The 19,894-nt window shown below is 30.0% G+C and overlaps 2 protein-coding genes across 2 annotated transcripts; both read right to left on the reverse strand.

Moving 5' to 3' along the window:
• Positions 1 to 5,248: 5,248 nt before the first annotated feature.
• On the reverse strand, positions 5,249 to 6,934 carry LOC114366874. The gene is made up of 2 exons (XM_028323897.1): positions 6,333 to 6,934; positions 5,249 to 5,769 (listed from the first exon to the last, which is right to left on the reverse strand). Exons 1-2 carry the CDS (start codon positions 6,771 to 6,773, stop codon positions 5,494 to 5,496), a joined length of 717 nt encoding a protein of 238 aa, XP_028179698.1. The 5' UTR covers positions 6,774 to 6,934; the 3' UTR covers positions 5,249 to 5,493.
• A 7,343-nt stretch (positions 6,935 to 14,277) lies between these two features.
• On the reverse strand, positions 14,278 to 14,877 carry LOC114368400. Its single transcript, XM_028325691.1, has one exon. It carries the CDS (start codon positions 14,875 to 14,877, stop codon positions 14,278 to 14,280), a length of 600 nt encoding a protein of 199 aa, XP_028181492.1.
• Between the last annotated feature and the right edge of the window lie 5,017 nt (positions 14,878 to 19,894).

A 19,894-nucleotide genomic window follows, 5' to 3' on the forward strand; every position in this document is an offset into this window, starting at 1 on the left:
GATAAAAATAATATTATTATAATAATTTTTTGCTAAAATATATTTGAAGATCCTTTATATATATATGATTTTTGTTTTTTATCTTTGATAATTTTTTTATATTTATTTTTTAATATTTGAAATTTTTTGTTTTAAGTCTTTAATGTGGTCAGTGATGACTAAAAATCACTAATATTCTTTTTAAAATTAAAATTTCTAGCAACTACAAACTGCAAAAATCAATTAAAGCAAAAAAAAAAAAACATTAAAATACTCAATTACGACGAGTTCTAGGTTAGTATGTTTTCCACCATGAGAAATAATGCAACATTTAAAATGCACGCACAGGCCATTATGCAGCAGGCTACTTAGCATCTGAAATTTGTTGGTTAATTTGAAAATCGAGATGATACTGGATAAATCTGAAGTCGTGTATAACACTTTCAGATTGAATCAAATTTCGGGGTTCAACCAAAATTGTTCAATCGGATAAAATCAGAAGATTATAATTCAAGAGTTTTGTTTTGGTCTTGTATGTTTTGTCACCCGTTATGCTTTCTGAACCAGAATGATTATTTATGATCAAAGAACATGTGGTTTTTGGCGGTTGATGGAAGTTATTTCTTTTTAAAAACTGTCGTTGATGGAAGTTTTAGTAACTTCCATGTAACTTCCAACCGTTGATGAAAGTTTTAGTAACTTTCATGTAACTTCCAAAATTTGTCTAAATCGAACATCTCGTTATTACATTAAAACAAGCGTGCACTCTTATTTTAACATAATAAAGAGATCAATTACACTAAAATATCCAACAAACCTCCCCTATTTTAGTGTAATTACCGATCAAATCACCAAAGTCATAACATACAACAAACTACTGCATAGATGAAATATCGTGACGATTGAATTTCATCTTAGCAAATTACACGTTTCAAATATTCGAATATCAGGGTGTCACTAAGGATTGAACCCTTTCTATTCATAATGAATACATGAAGATAATTTGCACAATAGTTTATAACATTACTCTTGCTCGACACTAATTTACTAGCCTGTGTCCCTATCCTTCATAACCATATCAAAGCCAAGTCTCAGCTTCTTGAAGCGGCTAAACTTCATGCTTATATAGGTAGTCCTTTTCTTTCTTGCACCTGCAAATGCAATTTTTCAAAAGAACCATTGAGAAGTTATACTTCAACCTCCTTAACTTGCAGAACCGAACACATACCTTTTGGGATACTTTCGATGATGTGTTCCAATCTCTACATGTTAAGCTTTCCACATTGAATTCAGCACCTAATGTCATATTAGATGGGAATTGGGTATCTTAACATAAGAGATTTCAGATGGACTTTAATCCTAATCCCACAGCCGACCTTTTCACGAGATCTCTACTTAAGCCTTTGGTTAAATGATCGGTCAAATTATGCTGAGTTCTCACAGCCCTACATCCCCAAATTTTGAGATAACTCAAATTTGGTGTCTTTTTGTGCCAAAGTTCATATGGGGTAACCTTATTCCTTTTGTTAGGAATTCGGTTCAACAAGTAACAGGCTGTCAACATAGCCTCACCCCAAAATCCTTCACTTAAACCCGAATAGGATAACATGGAATTCACCATTTCTTTCAAGGTTCTATTCTTCCTTTCGGCTACACCATTCTGTTGTGGTGTATAGGGAGCTGTAGTTTGATGTATTATTCCAGTAGATTGAAAATAAACTGGATCATAATACTCACCTCCCATATCCGTACGAAGAGTTTTGATTAGCCCATTTTGATGAAGTTCTACCTCTTTCTTATAAATTTTTAATTTATCAAGAGCTTCATCTTTTGTATTTAATAAATATACATAACAATACCTTGATGCATCATCAATAAAAGTAACAAGATATTTTTTTTATGACCTAATGATGGAGTAACATGCAAATCACACAAATCACTATGAATAAGGTCTAAGACTTTAGTCTCACGTTTAACATCCTTAAAAGGTTTCCTAGTGATCTTGGTCAACATGCAAGTTTTGCATTTTTCAATGTTCATATCAAAAGGAGGAATCATACTTGTTTTTGACATATCTTTTAATCTTTTGTAATGAACATGTCCTAATCTAGCATGCCAAATTTCTGATTTTGTCATATTAGTTATAGAACTACACGAGGCCATACAAACAGATTCATGAACAAAAGGAACATCAATGTTTAATTTAAACATTCCATTACAACGATAACCAAATCCAACAAACGAACCATGTCTTGACAAGATGTATTTGTCACTTTCAAGTACTTGCTTGAAACCACAATTATTTAAAACCATACCAGACAATAAGTTCTTACAAATACCAGGTACAAATAAGACATTATCCAAATACAAACTTTTTCCGGAAGTAAAAACTAAATTCGCACAACCTAATCCTAGGATTGGTTCAGTTGCAACATTGCCCATCTTCACAATAGAGCCATCATCGATTGGTCTAAATTCCTTGAACCAACGACGATCTTTGCACACATGGCTTGTTGCTCCCGAATCAAACCACCAAGCAACGTCATCATCCTGCACATAGAATGCATCAGATATTAGTGATACATAATTTGAATTCGTATTCGAATTAAAATTATTCACTACAATCTGACCTTGTTGCATCTTCTTTTGCCATCTTCTGAAATCCTGCCCTTCAAACTTGTCCAACTTCGCAAACTTGCTTGTCATCTTCGAACTATTGTTCGTCATCTCGAAAAATTTGATTCAATCTTTTTTTGGTTAATTTGAAAATCGAGATGATACTGGATAAATCTGAAGTCGTGTATAACACTTTCAGATTGAATCAAATTTCGGGGTTCAACCAAAATTGTTCAATCGGATAAAATCAGAAGATTATAATTCAAGAGTTTTGTTTTGGTCTTGTATGTTTTGTCACCCGTTATGCTTTATGAATCAGAATGATTATTTATGATCAAAGAACAGGTGATTTTTGACGATTGATGGAAGTTATTTCTTTTTAAAAACTGCCGTTGATGGAAGTTTTAGTAACTTCCATGTAACTTTCAACCGTTGATGGAAGTTTTAGTAACTTCCAAAATTTGCCTAAACCAAACATCTCGTTATTACATTAAAACAAGCGTGCACTCTTATTTTAACATAATAAAGAGATCAATTACACTAAAATGTCCAACAAAATTCAGGTTTCTTAAAGTTAAAGTCAGTCCTACATAATGAATTCTCACAATTTGAATTGCCAAAATAAGAAGCTACATTCTCAAGGCATAACTATCATTACAATATTATCATTTAGGGAGGAAATATTATATTATTAGGACCTTTATGTGGGGTCCGTTTATGCAAATGACAGGTGATGTTAAATTTGTTAAGAGTCCAAAAAGGGACATGCCACCCCTCCTTAATGTTACTTGACATTCAGGTTGACAGGCTAGGTTCTGGTAGTGACTCACAAAACAGAACAAGTGCCTGACTGTCTGTTGACATATATGGGAGGAAACAAAATGTGATGGGGAAGTTTCCATGAGCAAATTGCACAGGGTTTATCTCTTGGCAATATGTACACATAAAAGTAACCAAACTGCATCACCTTATTAGAGTAGTACACAGACCTGCAGTTATTCAACTGCAGCTGTCTTAGTTAGAATTTAACCTTGGTGGTTAAATGACAGTTACAAGTTGGTTAGGTGACAGTTAAAAGTTCTGTCTATAAATATAAAAATGTAATCTCAAAGTAAGTTAGCTAATAAAATTACTTTTCCCTTTTATCTGATTTTCATTTTCTCTCAAATATCTCTCTTTAGATTTCTATTAATTTATTTGAAATCTTTTTTTTTTTAATTTTTTATAAAGCTTTTTTTTATATAGATCACTATACTTAGAAAGGATTAAACAAGCGGAAAATATTTTTTTAATTATGGTATTTTGTAAATATGATCGAAAATATTTTTTTATAAACCTTTTTTTATATATAGATAACTATACTTAGAAAGATTTAATTAAATCTTTTTTGCTTGGTAAGACATTTCAATTGGTTTCTATTTTTTTTATTAGTTGAAAAGTTTTTTTTAATGTTTGATAAATAAGTTGTTTCTAGCATTTTTTTTTAAAATGCTACTTAAAGGAATATTTTCTAAAACGTTAGTTTCTAACTTTTTGTATTTTCTTCGACCTTTATCTTCTATATATTTATGATTTCCTTGTTACCTTTATTAAATAAATGATGGTATTATTATTTTGTTATCTTATATTTTTGACTTTCTTCAACTGCTAATTTTATCGAATACTTCTAATTTTCTTCCGATGTTTGGGGACATACTTTTAATTTAATAAGTTAATTTTTTTGACTTTTAACTAATGAGGTTATCATATATCTTCTCAATTTCTAGTTTACAACTAATTTTTTGACATTCAACTAATTTTGTCAAACATAATCAAAAAAATTTAGATGCAATCAAAATTATAATCATTGCTTTATATATATATATATATATATATATATATATATATATATATATATATATATATAATGTAATCATTTTTTTATAAAACCTTAATCCACACATTTATGATATAATTCTTTTTTTTTCCGACTTTTTATTTAATTTTATGGTTCCTTTAATCCCTAACGCTCTTCTTATACAACAAATTTTTGAGTTCCTTGTATACATCGTTTGTTATTAGAGGTGTTGACAAATTAAATTAAATCAATTTAGATTAGATTGACTTTCGGCTTTACTTTTATTTTTCTTTGAAAAATTATTAAATAAACCGTAAACTACATAATAAATACAATAAAAATAATTTTAAAATATAAATATCTTATTTACAAGTCCTTTCATAGCTAATAATAGTCTAACTATACAAATGTATATTAAAATAAATTTTCATAACTTGATAATTATATTTATATATCATTTTTTTCAAATGGCTACTAAAAAATCATTTTTAATTGAATATTTTTTTTTTATAAATAACTAGTATAAGTTACGTGCGCCAATAAAAGATGTATATTCCTTCAGAAACCACAAAGTTCTAATGCAGAAGTTATAAATCACAAAGATGTATATTTCTAGCATCAATCTTCTTGGTTTATGCTGGATATATTCATCTCTATCAAATATGAAAGTTTTCATGCAGAAGTTATAAACCATCTTTGCAAAATTTCTGGCCCAAATGTATAAAATCAGTAAACCAACACATTCCAAGAGCAATCTATGTGTGACAATCTTTCAGTATCTCCTTTATACACGAAATTAGTCCTTGAAAACTAGGGTTAAAAAGTAAAAACACATTGGCATAACAAAAGTTTAAGGATATTGTATAAGACTTCACTCTTCTTCTATTAGTACATTTATAATTGTTTTACCTATAGACTATAGTGTTGTACATGGATGGCTATCAGGCCACAATGCTGAATTGGGTAAACTAATTCACTTATAACTGCTCTCTAGTCTCTACAATGCATCACCTTGTATTATAAATAGGCTTCAACAAATATCCAAATTTTGTGATGAGATCTTAAGATGAGGAAGAAATGGAGATTACAGCATTTAACTCAGCAAGGCACTCAGTTGGGAGGCCAAGGAAGGAATTCATAAAGATATCATCAATAGGGTCAACTGTTGCCACACCAACCAGTCTGCACTTCCCTTCTTTATCCAATCTCTTGCCTCTTCCTCTCCTCATTGTGCCATTTGTTTCTTCAGATGTCAACACTGTCTTCACCATCAATGGAGGAGCCTTGTAGAGACTAGCAGCAGAAAACAAGAACTTGGCCTTGAACTCAAGATCAACCTGGTTAAAAAAAAAAAACAACAACAACAACAAGAAGGTAGCCATATCATCAATTGAGTGGTTATGGAACTAAACTAATCAGAGAGACACCTATGACAAGTTAAAATAAGGTCATGCTTGACCCAACTTTTCTTCTCATTAAAAACAGAAGTTTCTCTAATTAACTTCTTTAGTAACTCTATTTTGTGTGCTTTTGTTCATTAAAAAAATAGAGTTTAATTTCTATGAACTATAAGGGTAAAAAAATTACAGTGACAACCAATTAAATGACTTTTAATGTAATTTATACAAAAATTAACAATTTTATCATACATCAAAACTTAAGATTAGATAGCATCATAAAAAAATATTTACACTTTCAAGTTTCAATTGTTCCAATTAAATTCTTAAAAATAAGTTACTTTTATCAAGAGTTTTTTCTAAAATAGCATTCGGCTTAACTTCTCAGAGGAAAAGCTGAAACAAAATTATAGCCACCTATGTATTAAGCTCACTAAAAGTTGTACACATAATGCACAATCCTTTGAAGTTGAAGCATAATCTCCAGAACTTATATGTTTTACCTTGCCAGATTCTTGGTTAATGTTTCCTTGAAATGCTTCAGGAACTATATCAATCTTCAAAAATGGTGGCAATGGCAAACCAAGAAACTTGGTGGTAGAACTTGTTAGTGGTGGAATATACAAAGTTTCAAGATCAAATGAAACTGGAAGGTCATTGTTGGCTGGATCATTCTTTGTGTCCTTTGCACCAACCCCAGTTCCTATTCCCCCTTCCGCATCATATTCAAAGTCAGGATACCTTGAAATGCCAAGCTTGCAACCCTTTTCTGTCTTGAAGCTAACAGTGTAAGCCTCAATGCTTGTGCTGGTGGAAATGGTTTTTTGTTGTTTTTCACTTGAGGAAAAGGAAAATAGGATGGTGTTTGTTCTTCTAAGCCTTGGTTTCTTGGTGTAAAGTTTGCATGGAATTGGTGAGCTTAAGGAGTTTATTTTGCAATTCATCTATAGTGCGTGTGATTCACTTGCTGAAAGATATAGAGGTTGAACTCTAGAAATGTATCTTGATGAACAAAATGGAATTACCAAAACCATAAAGCTCACTCTCTGAAGCCACCTAAAGAATCAAGAATATGAGGCTGGTTTGGTTTGTGGCTACGCATCTTATCTTTTCATATGAGGTTTGGAGTTTGTGCAATAGACAATCAACACTTGGCACTTTAATGGCATTGGGCAGAGAAAACAAATAAAATGGTCCATTGGACTTCTTTGTTTTCCAAACTTGAAAAAAAGTTCTATGGCAAATTGGATTACTACGGTTCTTTTAAAAAAAATCATTTAGATTTCTATATATCTTTAAATTAGCCCAATTCATTTAAGAATGTCTCCATTAGATTAAGAGCCTAGTTCTCTGACCGTATTAGGATGGCAGCAAGGCGTGTGGAAGGCAAGTTTGCATATCCCCATTCTCCTTCCTGCAAAATGTGGGACCTATTCGGATCCGAGTTTATAAAAGGGGGGTGAAAATTGGAATACAGTCTCAGTCTCAATCCCATCGGGTTTGAGGAAATCCGTGAGAAGTTCATCTCACTTCTCACATTTTTTAACAAAAATTATCTGTCAATATGCTTTAAATAAATTATAGACTAAATTGTTAATTACATTTTAATTTAATAAAGAATAAATAATGTAAATATATTTAAGAATTAAATTATATTTGTAGTTAAATGAATAATTTTTAATTTTGTTGTAATTATAATATTATTTATTTAACTATTAAAATAATTATTCTGTAATTTTAATAATTATAAAAAAAATAAAATATAAAATAACTACATAATTATATAATTAAGAATTACATATAATATATATAATAATAGAATTTTATATACATATATAAGTACATTATTAATAATTATTGGAATATTGTAGCGAGGTTGGGTGAGGAGTGATATACCGCCTCCACCCCCGCTTTTCTAAGTTGGAAAAAATTTAATATTAATTTCGGTTAAAGCAGATTTTTCTAGTAAAACTCGAGATGAGTTTGGACGGGTATTCACAAATTTAATTTTTATTATCATAGATTGTATCCCAAAATGGATAGAGTAAAATTAAGGCTTGTGAGTTTTATATTGGAGTGAGACATACTTTTTTTTTCTTTTTTACTTATGATCTCTTATTATATTTAGTTTAATTACTAATAAAGTTAAGATTTAAATATTATTTTGTTTAATTTATAATTTTATTCATTTAAACACACTATTATTTAGATGGTAACCATCATAATTTTTGTTCCTCATTTCGATTATTATCTTAAGACTAATATATTAATAAGTAAAAGCTACAAATGCAGCAATATTTTATATATGACGCACACATTTTGTGTCCTATTCGATTATAATCCTTAGCTCAATATCTATAAGTAAAAATTATAAGGATAAATAGTCACTTTTATCTTTGAATGTGTAATTCATTGACAAATATGTCTCTGAAAGATAAAAATAAAAAATTTAGTTCCTAAAAGTGTAAAAAGTGCGATAAATATATCCGACTGTTAACTTCCGTATGCCATCGTTAATAATATAGCCTACATGACATAAAGGGACAAACTTGTCACTGAAATGATTGTCAGCGTGGTCATCTCTAATGGTCAGCATATGGGCATATTTGTCATATAATATATTTTTTTACTTTTCATCTTCCCACTTCGCTAACAAATGTGTCTCTGAAAGATGAAATGTAAAATTTAGTCTCCGAAAGTGCAAAAAGTGTGACAAATATACATGAACGTTAATAATAGATTGTGACTAATTATTATAATTTTGAAATATTTATAATGATTGTAACAAAATTTTGGGAGAACTATATCACACCGATAAGTGTTTCCGTTATATAATTTTTAAGCTTCATCAACGATTGAGACATGCATGAAATATTACCAATGAAAGTGAATTTTTATTGCTTTGACGAATTCTTCTTACTTTTCTTCAACTACAAAAAAAAAATCAATCCTTTAATTGTTAACTCTTGAATAAATGCTATCAACATAGGAAAAAAAGAAATTTTCTTTTACTGTTCAACGATAAGAAAATCATTGTTTCTGTTTAATCAAACACTATTTATTTAATTTTTTTAATAAATTTTTCATAATAAAATATGAATGTCTATTAGTATATGCAATGATATCAAATTACAAATTATAATAAAAGTTTGTTGATTTTTAAATTTTTTTAAAATCATACACAATTATTTTTTTATTGACTAATCATTTAAAAAATCATAACCTTAAAAATCATTCCAAAGGAGGTGACTGTTTTTTACAGATTAAAAGTGTCATTGTAATTGCAATTTTTCCTAAAAATTATTCATGAATCTAATTTAACTATAATGCTTTACAATAAACATTTTTTTTTCACTTGAACCTTTCATCAAACAGAGTGTAAAGAAATTATTTATAGTTTATAAAAATATTATTTTTTTTCTTTTAGACTCAATTTAATTTACGAGTTTGTTAAAAAAAATTGTCGCAATCATTATAAATTTTTTCAAATTATAATAATTAGTTACAATCTATTAACCTTTGGATATATTTGTCGCACTTTTTACACTTTCGGAGACTAAATTTTGTATTTTTATCTTTCAGGGACGCATTTGTCAGCGGAGTGGGAAGACGAAAAGTAAAAAAAAAATATTATATGACAAATATACGCATATGCTGACAATTAGAAATGGTCACGTTATTAATTATTTCAATGACAAATTTGTTTCTTTGTACCATATATGCTATTTTATTAATGGTAACGGCCGAAAATTAACGGCCGGATATATTTGTCGCACTTTTTACACTTTCGATGACTAAATTTTGTATTTTCATCTTTCAGGAACACATTTATCAGCAAATTACACATTCAAAGACAAAAGTAACTATTTACCCAAAGTATAAATACAAATAACTTACACCCTTAACTTTTGCTAAGTACACCACCATTCCCCCTTTCTACCTCCCAACTACATATTATACCCTTTTCCCTTAAAGATGTACACCCCTTTTGTTTTTTAGAAATTTATTTCTGGAACTAAATATACTTATTCCAAAAATATATCTCTGGAACTATAATCTTTAGTTCTAAAAATATACTTTCAAAATAGGTATATATTTTTTTTAATAAAAATTCACTTAGAAATTAAGATCGTTGATGAGAAATACAAAAAAAAAAAAACATTGACAAGATAAACCTTTATCTTATATCTATGTTTGTTAGTCTTATTTTTATTCTATCATTAGGGTTCTTTAAATTCTGTCTAAAATCTTATGTCCATTCTATCTTTATTATTCTTTAAACCCTATTTTTAAACCATCTTCATCATATATTCATTATATAATACTATGGTTTCATCAATAAGATATAGTAGTTTGTGTTTCCCTTCATGTGACACTATGTTCCAAGGAATGTTCATAACTAACTTCATCTATTATACACCTTAATTGTAAGTGTGTTCATTCATTTTCTAATCCAAGTCTACATCAAAGATTCAAGCCTCAATCCTCAACAACTATTAAGTAATTTGATTGAGGTATGATTTGTTATTACCAAAATTATTTTTCTGAAATAACATATACAATTAGAGAAGTATATTTCTAGAACAATAAATTATAGTTCTGGGGATATATTTCAAAAATAGGTATATTTAATTTTGAAAATATATTTCTGAAAAGCAAAAGGGGTATACATATTTAAGGGAAAAAGGCATAATGGATTGTTGGGAAGTAGAAAGGGGGAATGGAGTGTACTTAGAATGAAAGAGGTGTCAATAGCAAGAGCCTATTTTTACCAAATATGAGCTTTCGTATAACGAAATTGGGCCCAAAATATAATTGCATTTAAATTAAAAAATATATATTTTCTTTTTGAGCAAATATTATCTTTAAAAAAATATCAAATCTATTAAAATTTATCATAATTTTTTATTTCTTCAAGTAACAACATAATATTTATATAAAATGTATAAAATTTAAGACAAAATAGTAAATTTAAATGTATAATTATTTAAAATTGAGTATTCATTTTTAAATTATTATTTTCCGTGAAATATGTTTTAAAGTAACTATTTAAAAAAAATCATGAGTAGTAATATAATATTTTGTGCTCTTACTTTCTTATAAGCCAAAATTTAATGTTACTACTTAATAATTTTTTTTAGAAAATTAACATTTAATTATTAAAATTGTTTAATAAATAGCATGTTATTAATTAATATAAAAAAGGTCAAAATTAATTTTTAATTATCAAAATTGAAAATTAAATAGCATTAATTGATGAGTAAATTAATTTTTCATTAAATATAGATGTTATAAAAAATTATTAATGATTATTAACAAATTCAAGCTTTGATCAACGATCAATATTAGTTGAAGTGAAATTTATTATATAAATATAGATAAATAGATACTGGAGAGGACTACAAAAGTGTAGCTAGGCATGAATATTGAATGAGATTTTGTGAAATGTACATTATTATTATTATATAGTGTTAAGAGTCATAATTGCTATATATAATGATTTATGTAATATTATTTAAAATAACACAATTAGTTAAATGTGGTAATTTGTCTAATATTATTATTATTATTATTATTTAATTTTATGTTCAATTTAATATATTAAATAACATTCAGATACTGGACATGGTTAATTAATAAGGTACTCATAGTGACATCTATATGTCCTCACAAAATTTTGCCTATAGATACACATATCCCTTCCCAAACCCATTTGATAAATAATTATTTTTTCTATCGCATTTTTTTTTTTGGATACCCATTAAGTTCTGACCAATCTCTATGTAATACTATATTATTGATTTTTTCATCATCCAAGTGGAGATACCACTTGTAAAGCATCAAATGGGAACTCACATCAAATCTATTAACAAGGTTTGGTTAAAAAAAACGACGTATAGGATAAGCAAATTCTAGCTAAATTCTAACTTTAGTGCATGTAGCCATTAATTATAAACAAAAATGAAAGATGAAGGCATTTATATTGTTGATCTTGAAACATTATATCTTTGCATGCAATCCTTGGACAAAGACATGGTAAGTACATTTATCAGCGGCCACTCGTTCTCTTCCACGCTCATGGATCATTAGTAACCTTTCCTTCAACGTGATCCTGTAGTCCTATACATGGAGCATGCATGATATAATTAAGTATATATAAAGCATAAACATTAATTTGCAACCCTACTTTAGCTAGCATACAAAAAAAGAGTTCTCTCATCATGCATCACATTGATTTTGCAGCACTTCACATTCCATCTAGAACAATACTGTAAGTCTGTAAAGCCTAAACATCAATCAATGCAAAAAAAAAAGCATGTATATTAAGGTGAGAGTGCAGAGAATGAGATTGGTGAGATACTCTCTATGCAAGTAATTAAGATGCAAACAAATGACTTATCTTCTTTATTATTACCTCAGTAACGTTTTACAGTACTATATCGCGCGAATGATGAAATAGACATGAGAAGAAATAGATGAGTTTAAGATCTAATAGCACTAGAGACGCACACGAATGATGAAAAAGAGAAAACTTTAATATCTTTTATTCTTAAGATATAAATGATTTTTTCATTAAGAGCTTTTTTATTTTAATTTTTTATATTTTAATTTTTTCATTTTGAAATTATACAATTTTGTGTATTTTTAATAAACATTTAATTAAAATATTTGAAATTAAATATTATAATTTTTAACTAATATTTATAAAATTAATAAAGAAATGGTCAATCAATATAATAGTTAATAAGTTCTAGATAATTTTAAGATTTGAAAATATTTCCAATATCTAATTAGACATGAATGTAAATAAAATATTTTTTCTAAAATATTATTTAACACAAAATATATTACTGACTAGTTCAGTTAAAATTTATGGTGAAATGTAATATGTAGAGAAAGTTAATATTATAATAGTTAATTATTACCATCACAAATCCCATGGCTAAATCTAACTTTGAAATTTTGTGATATATATGTTTGACTTGCTCTTTCATTTTTTTTCTCTTTCATAATTTGTAGAATTTTGCAAGTCATATATATGATGTGATACGAAGTAAATGTGCCTATTTTAGAAATCCAATTTATAGAAAGAAAACTATGGGCAAACACTCTCATACTACTTAACGCGAAAAGAAAAAAATATATAAATACGATAGATTATATGATGTAATAAAAAAACCACCAAAAGAAATGATAGATAATGAAGAGTTTAAAATAAAGAAAGGTTAACTTAATAATATTACTAGCTCATAGTAGAATTATAGAGAAGTGATAGTTTGCACTATGAAATATGGAAACATATAAATTCCCGCTTTTAGCATAGATTAGAGTGAAAGGAAAAAAGACAGGAAAAAAGTACAGAGGCGAAAATTTATAAATGTGATGAGAAAAATAGAGACAAAAAGGAAATAAAGTAGAAATACAATGAAAAACGCATAATCATGTGAAGTTTTTAATTAAATTAGAGGGTCGTCCGTACCGATGCACGGACTAATATTTATATTTGAGTATTGATAAATTTAAATTATTACTACATGTGTAAACTTTTATAATTATGTTTATTGACATGATAATAATGTTGAGCTATTGGTAGAAGAAAAAAACATTAAATAAAGTATGAATTTTAAACTAACCTCATCCTATTGTAGATAGTTTGGATGGTATTGTTGTGATTATCATTAGTGTCATGTTATTGTAGTGAAAGAGACGTTGCACAATGAACAAAGATGAATGAATTGATTACATTTGTAGATAAGGTTAGTAAACATTTAAAAATCCTAAGTAGGACGTTGGTACTATATACAACAATACTAACCTCAAAAGGGGTAAATTTATATGAATATACTTTAGTAGGAGTGATGTAATAACAAATTTTTATCAGTTGCCTTGTTTTTGTTCTCATGTAGCATTAAGAAATAAAGGTATTATATGAAATTAATGAGATTTCATCATAATAAAATTGCAATAGAGTGTTTATGTTAAAAGCAGTGTAAGTAACAGTAAAATAAAAAATGCAGTATATTGTAATTGTATGATTAGATATTGATATGATGAAAATGAAGTCAAAGGAAAATGTTGTAGGTCGAGAATGTAGGATGTGTTAATTTACAATTTGATAGAAAATGAATTCGATTAATGATAATGCATGTCTAACAATAAGAATTTGGGAAGCATACCTTGTTTATAAGTTTGAAAATACTTCTTTGTATACTACATTAATAGTAGTATTTTTTGCAATGCCTTGATTATCATGAATAAGAATATGTAGTCCTTTTTTACTTTGCACTCGTGAAAGTGCAACATATAGCTGGCCATGGCAAATACAATCCTACATGTGCCAAGGACTGTCCCTGAGACTTGTTTATGGTCATTGCAAATGAAACCTTGAATGTAAACTATCTTCTAATTAGTTTGAATGTTCATGGAGAATTAGAAGGAGACATTCATTCATGGTATGTATGTCCTATGACCTATATTGGGTCCAGTAATTACCTCTGCTTCAACTACATTTGAACCAAGTCTGGTCATAATAAGCCTAGTTCCATTGCATAACCCATCTGCCTGGTCCAAATTTTGTAGTAGTATGATATGAGTGCCAACCTTGATTCTTAGCTTGTGATTAGGTATTCCTGATGTTTTCAATGAGTTCAGAAACTCAGGTGTTAGTACTCCAAAAGCAGGATTGAGTAGTTCATTAGATTTGTCAACACTATCAGCACTACAATACTCTTTCTCCTCACTGGGAATCAAAGATAGGATATAGTCATTTATTTTGTCAACAACATCTTTTGCAGAGGCTAGAACAACTCTCTTTTGCAAGAAATCTCTGTTGCTGTAGTTTTGTAATAAGTCTGGATATGTTGCGTCAACTATTGCCTGGATAGGATCATCAAATTCCATTATAAGAAACTCATCTGGGATGGTGATTTCGTCATATCCATCGTTAGGTTCTCCAAGTTTGCCATCGCCTATGTCTAGTAGCCAATCAGAAAATTGTTTGAGGTCATCGCTGTTGGTATGGGTAGAAGGATTGGACAGCAAGTGCATGTTTTTTGTCAACTTCAGAATTTGACAATGTTCCCAAATGTATTATGCATTTAGAGTTGCATGAACAATATCAGAGCGATTACCTCTTGGCACAACAGGTAGTATTTGACGGAAATCACCACAAAAAACAATGACCTTTCCTCCAAAAGGTCTATTGTTGTGCATGATGTCTTTTAAGCTTTTGTCAAGTGCCTCAAAACTGAACTTATGACACATTGGAGCTTCATCCCAAATTATTAGTTTTGTCATCTGCAACAATTCAGCCAAGTCACTCCTTTGATGAATATTGCATGTTGAATTTTGTGTTGTAGGCACTGGTATAACAAACTTAGAATGTGTTGTTCTACCTCCGGGCAGTAGTAATGAAGCTATCCCACTTGAAGCAACTGTTAAAACAATGCCTCCATTAGACCGTATAGCAGATGATAAAGTTTTCCAGACAAAGGTCTTGCTAGTGCCACCATATCCATAGAGAAAGTAAACTCCCCCCAATTGAGTTGCAACAACACGCATAATGTTATTGAAACACCCTGTTTCACTAAAAGGGGAGAAAAAGAAAAAAATATAATAATAAACTAATACAACCCCCTCCCCCCCTTTTTAATTAACTCGAGACCACCCCCGCTCCAGTTTTAAACCCCGAGACCCCTCCATTTCCAAAGCTTCTTTTTTTTCTTCTTGCAGCAGTCCACCCCCCTCTCAACCCTATCTCTTTTTCCCCAAAATCTCATCTCTCAATCTTTCACTCATTTCATTCCATTATTCCAAAATTTTCAAGCTTTTGTATCCTTGTGTCTTTCTACACACAAGAAGGTGGCTGGAGAAAACGGGAAACACTACGCATTTCCTTGATTTTTCTATTTGATCTCTTTAAGATAAAAATCTATAACCCATTGTGTTAGATGAGTATTTTATAACACTGAATAGTTGTGGGTTGTGTGAAAAAGGTTAGGAATTAATTGTGGTTTCCTCAAAACCCTAGGTTTGCTAAAATTGGGATTTTGTCTAATCCCTTGTTCTATTATTTTAAATGCTTAAATCTTGTGAAAAATACGGTGATTGATCTTCCCAACAACAGTAGAAGGAAGTGATTGCGTTATTTAGGTGAGTAGTTAATATACTTAGCGATGTTTTTAAAGTTCATTTTTGGAGAAGCAAGTATACTTCAAAATATATATATCTCTGGTGAGCTTTGAATTTTTTTTTTTAGATTTTGATAATATATATAAGGATGAATGTTGAACTATTTGTTTAATTTTATTTATGGTGAGTTCATGAATGATAATTGTTGTTTGCTACAACGAAGAGATAATGTAGCCTATGAGCTGATTTCTCATAGTATAATTATAATTGTCGTTTGCTACAACGAAGAGATAATGTAGCCTATGAGTTGATTTCTCATAGTATAATTATATTGCCATTTGCTACAATGAAGAGATAATGTAGCCTATGAGTCAATTACTCATAGTATATTTATATGTTCCGTTCACTGCAACGAATAGATAATGCAGCCTATGAGCTAAACGCCGTAGTTATATAATCACCGTTCACCACAACAAAGAGATAATGTGGTCTATGTGCACATAGTAGAATGAATGTTTGATTTTAAAGTAATTATTTTGGATACCAGGTTATGAGAAGTTATGAAATGTATATTCTTTGCATATATTGATTTCTAAGAGCAAGTGTATTTTTGTTCATTATTTATTTAATGTCGTTATAACATTTCTTGGAATGGAAAGACTCATGTTAAATGGTGCTCCCTTTCTTGTTCGCTTTGTATATTATGCTCTCACTAAGTTCTTGTGACTTACCCCTTATTTCATTTCTTTTCTCAGATACACAGTAGTGGAGTAACTGATTTCTTGGGATTTGCTGACACACCCAGGAATTTGATTATCTTTTTGGTAGGTCCCTATTGTGTTTGATGGATATTTTGTTTGTAACTCCAGTATAATGCAGCTATAGGGACCAGGGTAGTAATAGATTTAGAGAGGATTCCTTTATTTTCGAAATGTAAATGATTCTCTCTTGTAGCTATGATGATGATGAACTTATGATGTTTTGAGATGCTTGATGATTAGCATTTATAATTAATATTGTTATTGGTGGATATTTTGGACAATATGATTAAGGGTCTGTGTTGTGACTTGAGACCTTGATTAATAAATGGAATGAGATATATATGCAGATTATTCTAGATGTATTGTGTGTTCTTTTACATGTTATTTTTGTATAAGGTAGGCTGGCCAGACTAAGGAAGTCATAGCTTGTGCGCCGGTCATGGCCCAAGAGTGGGTCATGATAGTTATAAAAAATAGAAGCCTTCTCATCTGCATTTAGTAATGTATACATCATGAATTAGTAGTATGGATTATTGGGAATGAATATTGCCTTAAGAAAAATTGAAATATGTTGTACATACCTGTTAGTGAGTGATAGCATTTGTTGAATTCAGCGGCCAAGATTTCCTTGTCATAAGCCATTTCATTGTAGATGAGTTTATTTCAGTGTGGGTTGGCAGCATAACCTATTAGGTATGACATTGAAGGGAAATCTCATAGACTTTTCCTATTGGCTTGTAGCAGATTTTCAATTTCAGTCAAACATAGATGCATTGTTTCTTTGTGAGTGAGTTGAATGCTTATGAATAGTAAATTAATGACATCGTTAGCATGTGAGTTGTTTCATGTTAATGATATGTAGTTATTTAGGATTTATGGAATTACCTTGTCTTGTATGATTAAATATAATATCATCTGTCATCCATTGCCAAGTTTGTTCCCACACATATTCTGGTCTATCCATGGTATTCATAAATAGCAGCTTGACAAATAGCTTTCTAAGGAAGTGTGGAGTTCCTCAAGTGTTAGCCTCTCGTGAAGCACCAACAAATTCTTGATCACTTCCTAGGAAACCTTTTGCAAAGCATGCTTTTCTAAATGTATGGTAAACCACATTTTCTACTGTTTTGATATCTTTGTAAGATTGTGACCCTTTAGCGGAGGAAAGCATCATCCTCATGTAAAACAACTCTCCACTTGAAGGGGGTACCCATATGAGCTTGCCTATTGTAGTTCCTTGTTTTCTTGGCTGCCAGCATCTTTTGTGTGCAACATAAACGAATTTGGACACATATTTAGCATAAGTAAGATCCCGTCCATGATGGTATATTTTATTAGAATCCATCCAAGCTGTAAACATTGATTATCTGTCTAGTAAACGGACTGTTGATTTTCAAGGTGGAAATAGAGATGTTCAACTGCTGGTGCATGTCCATGCATTGGGAATGCAAAAATCTTCCAGCATGCTTCAGGGGGTGAGACATACCTAGTGCATGTTATTAAAACATAAACACATAATATGTATTAATAAATAGAATAACAAAGGAGGTTTTGTGTATACATGTTGTGCATTTAATGAACATATGATTGATACATACCGGCAATCAAGATAATGTTTAATTTCATTGTCAACCTGATTCTGCCTGCCATTTTGGTTCTGCACATTAACAATAGCTGCTATAATCCGATCAGAACCTTTGTTGATGTACTTAAACAGGTATTTGATTAATGTACTCTGATTGCACCATTCAACATTTAGGTGTGTTCTATATTTGAGTAACAGTTGTGGACTGTATGGTACAACAAATCGATTATCAAGTTCAATACCATGCTTTTGAACCGTACATCCGTTATTTCTTTTCCTATATACTGGAAATCCATCTTGGTCAACAATTTTGCTTTGTGGAACTTCTTAGGGAAAAATCTAATACACTTCCCATTGATCATACATGGTGCCCTTGTATTTGGTAGTCCACATGGGCCGTGAATCATATGGTTGGAGACTATTTCATATAATTTTAGATCTGTGTCCTTATTTGGTATCTCTGCAGAAATTATGTTATCAATGTCTTCTGGATTTGGATACTTGTTTGAAGGATGCAAAAATATTAAAATATGAGCCTGAAACAATCCTCTTTTTTGCCACTCAATGGTGTAAACAACTGCAGTGAACATGAAATATTAGTAGCAACATTAATAATGTATATTTATAATTATAGTTTAACATTTGAAGTGTAGGAAAAGATTGGTTGAGTCGTAATTACTTACATCCAAGAATGGCACCAAAGACATGTCCACGTTTGAGATCATTCATAAATTGATTTAGCTTCATTTTGAATATGTGTGAGACAACATCAGGGCAATCATGAGGTGTCATATTGGATTTCCTAACTTTTCTTTGTATTTCTGGCTATGCTAGATTACATGTTAATGTCAAGAATAGGTATGGAAATCCAATATGGCTACAAAATGTCATCCCATCAAAATATAGTTGTTCCATTTTCCTCTGACTACCAACAAAAGAACTCGGTAGTATAATTCTCTTACCTTTTTCATTGCCAAGTGTTTCAGGCTCATTATTACAGGCATTCAAATTCATGTACTTGTCAACTTTGACTTCTTGTTGATGTTGCCTAACATAGTTTAGTTTTTGAGACTCAATCATACAGTAGCCATCAACAATCCCTTGTTGAAACAATATCTTTGAATGTAGTATTGTTTGAGCTTCATTGTCCTTTGATTACAGTCTGTAACAAAAATATTCACGCATGGTAACTTTTTTCCTCTTTGCAACATAGATATTTGGATGATCCTTATGAAGAATATTTGGTCTATAGTCATCTTCTCCTTTGGGGTACAAAAAGGGATATTGCAAAGACAAATATACAAGATGTAGTTCATTTATTCTTTTTAGCACTCCTGTTTGCTTTTCTATTATGATATCTCTTTTATTGCCTGTGTGCTCATCACCAACAATCAAAGCAGCAACTTCAGCAGTATTTGGCAAGTTATATAATCTTCCATATGATTGTCTATCACTAATAAATTTTAGCTTTAGGTCAGAAACTGCAACAGATTGTAGTTTGTCCCTTGCCATTCAGAACTTCTGTGCATAATGATTGTGGTTATCTAACATATTCTTGATACCAATGATAATGTCTTTATCAAGAACA

Source organism: Glycine soja, chromosome 9 (assembly GCF_004193775.1).
Source record: "Glycine soja cultivar W05 chromosome 9, ASM419377v2, whole genome shotgun sequence".
Classification (NCBI taxonomy): Eukaryota; Viridiplantae; Streptophyta; class Magnoliopsida; order Fabales; family Fabaceae; genus Glycine; species Glycine soja.

Bases quoted from the DNA above. Each gene is read 5' to 3' on its own strand.
- LOC114368400 (XM_028325691.1), bottom strand. From the start codon at position 14,877: ATGCACTTGCTGTCCAATCCTTCTACCCATACCAACAGCGATGACCTC.
- LOC114366874 (XM_028323897.1), bottom strand. From the start codon at position 6,773: ATGAATTGCAAAATAAACTCCTTAAGCTCACCAATTCCATGCAAACTT. The intron at 5,770-6,332 runs GTAAAACATATA...TTTTTTAACCAG, and splicing joins TTAACCAAGAATCTGGCAAG to GTTGATCTTGAGTTCAAGGC.